Source organism: Helianthus annuus, chromosome 12, assembly GCF_002127325.2.
Source record: "Helianthus annuus cultivar XRQ/B chromosome 12, HanXRQr2.0-SUNRISE, whole genome shotgun sequence".
Taxonomy (NCBI): domain Eukaryota; kingdom Viridiplantae; phylum Streptophyta; class Magnoliopsida; order Asterales; family Asteraceae; genus Helianthus; species Helianthus annuus.
Genome location: NC_035444.2, coordinates 95,553,179 through 95,563,954, shown reverse-complemented (window position 1 = coordinate 95,563,954; position 10,776 = coordinate 95,553,179). Strand labels below are relative to the sequence as shown.

General features: G+C 37.3%; 2 protein-coding genes across 2 annotated transcripts; both read right to left on the bottom strand.

Moving 5' to 3' along the window:
* Positions 1-8,899: 8,899 nt before the first annotated feature.
* On the bottom strand, positions 8,900-9,259 carry LOC110893524. Its single transcript, XM_022140629.1, has one exon. It carries the CDS (start codon positions 9,257-9,259, stop codon positions 8,900-8,902), a length of 360 nt encoding a protein of 119 aa, XP_021996321.1.
* Positions 9,260-10,096: 837 nt separating this feature from the next.
* On the bottom strand, positions 10,097-10,498 carry LOC110893523. Its single transcript, XM_022140628.1, has one exon. The coding sequence runs from the start codon at positions 10,496-10,498 to the stop codon at positions 10,097-10,099; it is 402 nt and encodes a 133-aa protein (XP_021996320.1).
* Positions 10,499-10,776: the final 278 nt, after the last annotated feature.

Sequence of the window (10,776 nt, the reverse complement as noted above, 5' to 3'; positions counted from 1 at the left end):
CGTACCTCATTTGGTGTTGACCACAGAACGCACCATTCGGAAGTATATCAATGGGTTGCCTCCTACGATGCGTGATACCATCGAGGCGGCTAGGTTGGATAATATTGAGGATGTGTATCGCCTCGCGGCAAGTTTGAATAATAATCGAGTTCGTGATAAACAAATCGCAGCAGCATCTAAACCTACATCCTCCTCCAAACCCGCTCATCAAATCACCCACAACAATAGGGGAAAGAAGCGTGCTCACCAATCCTCAGTGTGTAACGCTGTTACACCAGTTGAAAATCCAAAACCTAACCCAGCAAACCCAGAAAAGAAGCAATACACAGGAACAAACCCTAAGTGCACCACTTGCCACTTTCATCACCCAACTACGAGCCCATGTAGACACTGTACCTCCTGCAATCGTTATGGGCATTTGGCAGCATACTGTCGCAATAACCCAAAGACAGCCCAAAACTCAAAGCCAGCAAATGTGGTCAGGGCATGTTTCAAATGTGGGGATCCAACTCATCTACGACCTCAGTGTCCTCAATTGAGGCAAGATTTACAGCAGAAGGCGCCACAAGGCCGTGCATTTGTTATCAATGCTCAGCAAGCGCGCAACGACAATGAGGTCGTGAACGGTACGTTCCTCGTTAATAATTTGTATGCTTCTATTTTATTTGATACTGGTGCAGATAAATGTTTTGTATCTGTAGAATTTGAACCATTGTTAAAATGCACACGCTCAAAACTACCTAAGTCATTCCCAGTCGAAGTTGCCAATGGCAAGTCTATTCGTGTCGATTCTGTTCTTCGTAATTGTACTCTCACTTTGAATGATCATGCCTTTTCAATTGACCTCATACCCATGGAGTTAGGTAGTTTCGATATCATAGTAGGCATGGATTGGCTTCGAAAGAACCATGCTGAAATTGCCTGTTTCGAAAAATACGTTCGTTTGCCTCTTCCATCAGGCGATACCCTACATGTTTATGGGGATCGACCTTCCAAAGGTCTAAAGCTAATGTCGTGCACACAAGCGAATAGATACTTACGTAAAAAGTACTTTGCCTTTTTAGCCCACGTAGTGGAAGAAAAGGGCAAGGGAAAATGCGTAAGCGATGTTCCAGTTGTACGTGAATTCCCAGAAGTTTTTCCTGAGGATTTACCTGGTCCTCCTCCTCCTCGATCAATTGACTTTCGTATCGACCTTGTGTCTGGTGCAACTCCTGTTGCACGAGCTCCCTATCGCCTTGCACCCTCTGAGATGCAAGAGCTCTCCAGCCAACTTCAGGAGCTTCTTGACAAGGGTTTCATTCGACCCAGTACCTCTCCTTGGGGTGCTCCTGTTCTATTCGTTAAAAAGAAAGATGGTTCGTTTCGAATGTGTATCGATTATCGAGAGCTCAACAAGCTCACTATCAAAAATCGATATCCACTACCTCGCATCGACGACCTCTTTGATCAACTCCAAGGTGCAAGTTATTTCTCCAAGATCGATCTTCGATCTGGCTATCATCAACTTCGTGTCCTCGAAGAGGATATCCCAAAAACCGCATTTCGAACACGCTATGGACACTACGAGTTCGTAGTCATGCCTTTTGGTCTGACTAACGCGCCCGCCGTGTTCATGGATTTGATGAATCGTGTTTGCAAACCTTATCTAGATCGATTCGTGATTGTCTTCATTGATGACATCCTAATTTATTCAAAATCTCGAGTCGATCACGAGCGTCATTTACGTCTCATACTCGAACTTTTGCGAAGTGAACGTTTATACGCAAAGTTCTCAAAGTGTGAATTCTGGATCAAGGAAGTCCAATTCCTTGGACATGTCGTTAGCGAAAAAGGTATTCATGTCGACCCTGCTAAAATTGAAGCTGTCAAAAGTTGGATTGCACCTAAAAACCCATCAGAAATTCGTTCATTCCTAGGATTGGCGGGTTACTACCGTCGATTCATCTCAAATTTTTCTAAGATAGCTGTTCCCCTCACTATGTTGACCCAAAAGGAAAAACCTTTCGTTTGGGGTCACGAGCAGGAAGAAGCTTTTCAAACCCTCAAGGACATGCTTTGCAATGCTCCTATCTTAACCCTACCTGACGGTAATGATGACTTCGTAGTATATTGCGATGCATCAAATCGTGGTCTTGGTTGCGTCCTTATGCAACGAGGCAAGGTCATTGCGTACGCTTCTCGCCAATTAAAGATTCATGAGAAAAATTACACTACTCATGATCTTGAACTTGGTGCAGTCGTTTTCGCATTAAAAATATGGCGTCACTACCTCTATGGTACGAAATGTGTTGTATACACTGATCACAAAAGTCTACAACATATATTCAATCAAAAAGAACTAAATATGCGTCAACGTCGTTGGTGGAATTACTTAACGACTATGACTGCGAGATTCGCTACCATCCTGGAAAGACGAATGTCGTAGCCGATGCCCTGAGTCGTAAGGCTCATTTCTATCGTATGCGTTGTTTTCAAGTGTCAAGTGACCTTCACAATTGTATTCGTGAGGCACAGTTTGCGTCAGCTAACGAAGGAAGTCTGCTCGTCGAAATCCGTGGTGCCTCTATGGATCAACTTGTGACGAAGCCAGACGGACTTCAATATTATCTTAATCGTATTTGGGTACCAAATCACGACAATATTCGTGAATTTATCATGAACGAGGCTCATAAGTCTAAATACTCAATACATCCTGGTGCTGATAAGATGTATCATGATCTTCGAACATCTTATTGGTGGCCTGGTATGAAGAATGATATAGCCTTGTATGTCTCAAAATGTCTTACATGCTCGAAGGTTAAAGCAGAGCACCAACGTCCCTCTGGTTTGCTCGAACAACCAGAAATTCCTGTTTGGAAGTGGGATAGTATTGCAATGGACTTTATAACTAAACTTCCTCGAACCTCATCTGGTAATGATAGTATTTGGGTCATCGTTGATCGTTTGACCAAGTCAGCCCATTTCTTACCTATTCGAGAAGACTTCAAGGTTGAAAAACTTGCCCGAGTCTATACCGATGAAATCATCTGTCGTCATGGCATACCCCGTGACATCATTTCAGACCGTGATGGTCGTTTCACGTCTCGCTTATGGCAAACATTTCAATCAGCTATGGGTACTCATTTAAATCTTAGTACAACCTTCCATCCTCAAACAGATGGACAGACTGAGCGTACCATTTAAACTCTCGAAGATATGCTTCGATCCTGTGTCATTGATTTTGGTGGTAGTTGGGATGTGCATTTGCCTCTGGTCGAATTCTCGTACAATAACAGCTATCACTCCAGCATTCAGATGGCCCCATTCGAAGCGTTATATGGGCGAAAATGTCGATCACCAATCAGTTGGCACGAAATTGGTGATAAGCAATTTACTGGTCCTGAGCTTATTCAAGAAACCACGGACAAGATTCTTCAAATCCGTGACAATTTACTCAAGGCCAGGAATCGACAAAAGAGTTACGCAGATAAAGGACGCAAACCCATGGAATTCAATGTTGGGGATCGAGTATTACTTAAAGTATCTCCATGGAAAGGGGTTGTTCGATTCGGTAAAAAGGGTAAACTTGCCCCTCGTTACGTTGGACCTTTCAAAATCCTCGAACGAGTTGGCAAGGTAGCGTATTTGCTGGATCTACCACAGAAACTGAGTAATGTTCATCCGACATTTCACGTTTCAAATCTCAAGAAATGTCTAGCTGATGAAGGACTTCATGTCCCAGTCGACGACTTGCAAATCAACAATACACTTCATTTCGTGGAAAGACCAGTTGAAATTGTGGATCAAGGTACCAAGCAGCTCAGACGCAGCAAAATTCGCATTGTAAAAGTACGATGGGAAGGCAAGCGTGGTGCTGAGTTTACTTGGGAACTCAAAAGTGACATGATGGCAAAGTATCCACATCTCTTCGATCAGTCTTCTTCTTGAGATTTCGAGGACGAAATCTCCTAAAGTAGGGGAGACTGTGACACCTCGTATTTTCGATCTTTCCACTTTTGGCAAGTCTACTTGTACTTTCTATTTTTGTAAGTTGTACCTTTGTGGTATTTGGTTTTATTCCCAAATTGTACCTCGAGACTTGAAATCATAATGAAAGTGCATTATTTTATTCATATTTGTGTTTGAATGCTGTGCATTGTCAAAACAATTAAAAACATGTTAAACTATGTTAAACACGTAAAAACAGTGGAAAGATATCCTAATCTCAGCTCTCGAAACAAATGTGAATCAAGAGATTACCCTAAAACCAGACAAAAATCGGGAATTCATACGTTAATTCGGCAAATTTCCAGAAATTTGGGCTAAATCAAATAATTATAATATTTATTATCCGTTAAAATAAATAAATATAGTATTTATAATAATTAAATAAACTAATTAATTAAATAAATTAGTATTATAAATAAATAAAAAGGATTTTATTGAATTTTAGTTAATTTTAACTAACTAGGTTAACAAATTCTTTGAAACATTAGACTTAACCTGGTTAAGTCTAACCAGGTTGGTAAATTCCAAAGGAAACCACTAACTGAGTTAGAAAACTCACTTAGCCTGGTTAAGTCAAAAATGGATCAAAAAGGGGGGTCTCCTGGGTGAGAACCGGCCCCAAGGGGGTTCGAACTCGTGACCTCTCGCTTAACAAACAACACACTAACCACTCGGCCGGGCATGCCACATCCAAACTATATCGTAATTAAATTATATTTAACATCAAATTAAATGCGAGAATTTAAAACAAAAACCGCCCAAACCATCCATCTTCTCCGATTGTTGACATGGTGACCGGAAATTCGACCCTTCGTGTCTGAAACCGATGTCCTGCTTCCTTTATAAGCACGACCAAGCCTCAACCAATCGGTCCTTTCACCCCCGATCCACAAAGCAAACCGTAACCGACTCGCGTCTTCGAACATAGTTGCACTTCGCCGGAAATAACGAAGCTTTTGCGGGAGTTGCCGTAGCCGGAGAAGACAACCGCGGCCTCTTTCGTTGTCATCGTTTGGCCGCTGAATATTCACCGGAAGACTTGAGCATCGTGGGAGCCGTTGAGCGCAAGTCGGAAACCCGCAATCTTTTACGTTTCGGTATATATTACCTTATTCCTTTTAGTTTCGCGTTTCCTTTGTTACTCGCATAACCTCTAGTTATACAATCAATTCCGACATTTTTTTTTTCTCATCACTCAATCAACTGAGTTGTGAGTTTAATACAAACAGTTCATAAATGTTTTAGTTTATAACTAAATTAAAAATACTATCAAATTCAAAACAATTGTTGTGGACCAGTGGTGGGTGTGTACAGACGTTAATAGTTGAACACACAAATGAGGTTCTTTTTGTTATTATTATTATTATTATTATTATTATTATTATTATTATTATTATTAATATTATTATTATTAGACATTAATATTATCAGAAATATTATTATATCTTTTAAACAGATTTAGTAATATTTTTAAATCTGAAATTTTATAACAGAATTATTATTTAAATTATTATTTAAATCTGAATTATTATTCTTTATTTAATCAGATTTATTATTTTATTTAAATCAGAATTTATAATCAGAATTATTATCAGATTTACTATTTTATTTAAATCAGAATTATTATGTTATATAATAGTCAGACTTATTATAATTATGTTATATAATAACCAGATTTTATCAGAATTATTATTTATTTTATTTAAATCAGAATTAATAATTTATAAAATCAAAAATCAGAATTATTATTTTATTTCAGAATTATCATTTTATATATGTAAGTCAGAATTATTATTATATAATAATCAGATTTATTATTTCATTTTAAATCAGAATTTTTATAAACAGAATTATTATTTTATACAAATCAGAAATTATTATTTTTAAATAAATAATAATCAGGAATTATTATTTATATAATCCAGAATTTTAGTAATAATATTTATAATACTGTGGTAAAATCAGAAATATTATTTTAATAGTATATAAAAATCAGTATTTATTTTTACTCACTTATTTATAAATAAATTGACATGTATTTCATCAAATACAAACTATAAAAAAATGAGACATATGATTAATATTTTAGAAATGTTAATATTATTCTATAAATGCCTTGTTATTTAAATAATCTCTAAATTCCCAATAATTAACAAATCCTCAAAATTAATAGGGTAAATCTCTTGTGCACATCCTCTTGGACAATCCCTTGATTCTTAGTCTTTTCCAAGAAAAACGCAACGCAACCTAAGGTGAGTATACATGACCCATTTTCTATTTTATCACATTTTGGGTGCTGTATGCATTTCTATAGCAAACACAATATGTTAAACATTTTTGCACCCTCAATCCACATTTCATGTGAATCTATTTGACTCATGTTAATCATGTTATGCTACTGTTAAACATTTATGACTGTGTGTTCATTAACTTTGCAAGTCTCCCCTAACAATGGCGGCGCTGTAGGTTGAGAAACGCCCCTCCCATAATATTATGGGTATTGTTAGGTTTATTCTATGTTACTCATTTACCACCCTTCTAGGGTTAGTCTATGTTAATTGCGTTAAACTTTGGTTTGAACACATAGATATCATCGTTACGAGTATAACTGTTAATATGAAATCATGTAGTCACGTGGATTTGAGCATGTTAAACTATTTCAATCATATTATACTATTATCAAAACTTGTATACTCGCCAACATGTTTTGTTGACTTTATTTTAAATGCATACTGCAGGATGAGGAAGTCAAGATTTGAAGAAATGAATAGGATGGCCTAGAAACCCACTTTTGAAATAAACTATGTTTAATGTTTGTTATTTCCTTTTATGACAATGTATGAAACTTTGCAATTTTAATAAATGAAATTTAATTATATTGTCACATGTAGTGTTATGATGTTTTGAGCAATTTGTTCGTCTCATCCCGATGTTTCCGCCATCGGTTGGGGTGTGACAATATAAACCATTGATCGTTAAGTACTCTACTAATACCAGTTATCGACCATTTCCGGAAAATTTATTCCCCACATTTTTAAGGATCCGAAAATATATATTTTGTATATTAAAATACTTGTAGGTAAAAATATATATAGTTTTCGTAACGACGTTAAGACTTGGTCGTTTATACTTTCAAACTCGATTTTTGTAGGAACGATATACTTTGTACTTAAATACTTGTACACTTTGAAAAGGCCGAATTTATATAAAGCGGCAATTTTTACTAAAAATCTCCCAAGTCTCGATTTTAAATACCAATCTCGTCATAAGACCCTTGACATACCGAATCATTATTTTACATATAACAATCCATATAATATTAAATATGTAACATCAACTGTTAACATATACTTTGTCCTTTTTAAACCATATTATGTCAAATTCCACCATTAACATAATATACACTGTAATAAACCAAATTCACCACTTTCCTCATATTAAGCCATTTTTAACTCTAAAAATAGTTAACATGTTAGATCATACAATAACCCACTTTTAACTTCTTCCAAATCTTGTCATACGAGATTTATCGTTAAATAAGTTAAGCTTGTATTTTTAACATTCTAAGATGGGTCTTAACAATTATATATACAAGTACCACTTTTAAGATCATCATACATCCCATAAACTCTCTAAATATATTTTGTTTGCATTTTAGACATAATCTCATATAACAAGATCCTACACACTCCATTACTTGTAATTAACATCAAGTTACAAACAAGCATCTAAAAATCACATTTTAACAAGCAAGAATCACACACATAAGCATCACGTAGCCCACAGATCATACACATACATCCTTATACTTAGAAACTTCCATTTTATCCTTATCTTTACTTGTTTTGTTAAACTACATTTTAACATCTCATTTGGTGACAAACTTGTCCATATAGAAATTAAACTAGCGTAAAAAAAAAAATAAAGATTAGACGCTCGCCACTAGTATAAAACTAGGGAAGTTTCTCTTAAAGAAATGGATGGTAGAAATTTATATGTTGAGATAAAGCTCCAAGTTTAGCTCCACTCTTCTATTATCTCAACACTTGGGATTTCTAGTATTATTTTGAGTGAATGGAAGATTGAAAAAGGAAAGTGAAAGGAGGTCTTTGAGCTGTAAGTTTAAGAGATGGAGAGATATTGATGTTGTGTGTTTTTGTAAATGGACAGTATGCATTTTATATTTTAGATCATAGTAATATAATCAACCAAACCATACTACATCCATACTTCTTTGACCACCATATTATCTTACAATCAAATCAATGGTAAAAAAGAATGGGAGGGGGTAAGTTGGTCGTAGAATGGGGAAGGGTGGGTATGGGTTGGTTTGACTTCTTTTGCTATTTTAATAATGATGTATAGATATTTGGGTGATTAGGCTAATTACGGTGTTTAGAGTTTGTTAAAACTCTAATCTAATTTAATTATTATTAGACAATAATAATTATACAATAGATTTTTTTTTGTTCAGTGAAAATATAGATGTGAAAACGCCATCACAATAACATCTTCGCGATACACGGAATAAGTATTCTACGATTCTTTCTTATCTAAGACAAGCTTAATCTATTATTCACGCCAAACGTATAACAATACCATAAATTTTAAAGTTCTTGGCATATTGGAACAGTGTCAGCATCTTTTAAATGTACTGGATAATCCACCAATGCTCGTTGTTTTATATATATACCTTTATCGCTAGACGATAAGACGATACCAAACGACATCAAATGCGAACCCATGCATTTACCCAGACATTGCTAGACTTTATGGACTCAATTAATAATATAATTAAGTCTAAATGCACATAATTTAATAAATAAATAGTGATTAGATCGTACGGATTAACCTGAAATTTTGCCGGTTGTCACATTCTCCCCCCGTTAAAAGAATTTCGTCCCGAAATTCAAGCCGAGTCATCCTGAACAGGAGTCTTCTCAAACAGATGGGGGTACTTCGTCTTCATTTGATCCTCGCATTCCCATGTAAACTCAGGTCCACGCTTGGAGTTCCAACGAACTTTAACCAATTTAATACGACTCCTCCTCAACTTTTGGACTTTCCAGTCCGTAACCTCGACCGGTTCTTCAATAAAGTGGAGTTTGTCATCGATACAGATTTCATCTGTAGGAATGATAAGTGTCTCGTCGGCTAGACACTTCTTCAAGTTCGACACATGGAATGTGTTATGAACGCTACTAAGCTCATCGGGCAACTTTAGTTTGTACGCGACGGTACCAACCTTGTCTAAAACCTCGAACGGCATGATATACCTCGGATTAAGCTTACCACGCTTACCGAACCTTGCAACACCCTTCCAAGGCGAGACTTTCAGCAAAACTTTGTCTCCGACCTCGAAGGTTAAGGGTTTACGCCGAACGTCCGCTTAACTTTTCTAACGATCACGAGCCGCCTTGATACGGTCTCTGATCTGAAAAATCTTGTCAGTGGTTTCTTGAACCAATTCTGGACCGATCAACTGTTTCTCACCGACCTCCGCCCAACACAACGGGGACCGACACTTCCTTCCATACAAAGCCTCAAATGGAGCAGGTTTGATGCTCGTGTGATAACTATTGTTATACGAGAACTCTACTAATGGTAAATGAGTATCCCAATTTCCACGAAATCCATCACACATGCACGGAGCATGTCCTCCAGTGTTTGGATGGTCCTTTCACTTTGGCCATCTGTTTGAGGATGATAGGCCGTACTTAGATCTACGCGCGATCCGAATGCCTTTTGGAAGGAACGCCAAAACCTTGAAATAAAACGGCCATCTCTGTCAGAGATTATAAAAACCGGCACCCCATGACGTGCCACTACTTCCTTGATATACAATTCCGCTAACGTTTTCATACTGTCCTTCTCGCGGATAGGTAGAAAGTGTGCAGACTTTGTCAAACGATCCACGATTACCCAAATCATGTCATTACCCCTAGATGTTCTAGGTAACTTTGAAATGAAATCCATAGAAATTTGTTCCCATTTCCATACCGGGATTTCAGGTTGTTGTAACAAGCCAGACGGCTTCTGATATTCGGCCTTAACTTTAGAACAAGTCAAACACTTTCCCACGTAGGTCGCAATATCACCTCTTAGATTAGGCCACCAATAAGTCATGATACATCTTATCGGCGCCTGGATGAATCGAATACTTCGATTTATGAGCTTCATCTAAAACTAGATTATGTAACCCGCCAAACAATGGAACCCAAACACGACCCATGAAATACAGCGTTTCATCTTCCTTAGGTTCCAATTGTTGTTCCATGCCATGCAAAGATTCTTCCTTAATAAACTCTGGTTTAAGAGCTTCACGTTGTGCGTCGCGAATTTGAGTGACGAGGCTCGTTTGGATCGTTAATCCTAACGCACGAACACGTAAAGTCTTAACCCTTTCTTTCCGACTCAAGGCGTCCGCAACAACGTTGGCCTTTCCCGGATGATACTTTATTTCGCAATCGTAGTCGTTCAACAATTCCACCCAACAACGTTGGCGCATATTTAATTCCTTTTGATCAAATATATGTTGAAGACTTTTATGATCCGTGAAAATGGTACACCGTGTACCGTAGAGATAATGTCGCCAAATCTTCAAAGCGAACACTACCGCACCTAATTCCAAGTCATGGGTGGTGTTGTTCTTCTCATGGACCTTCAACTGACGCGATGCATACGCGATGACTTTGTCTTGTTGCATCAACACACAACCTAGACCTTGATGCGACGCATCACAATAAACGACAAAATCATCCGTACCATCGGGTAGTGATAGAATTG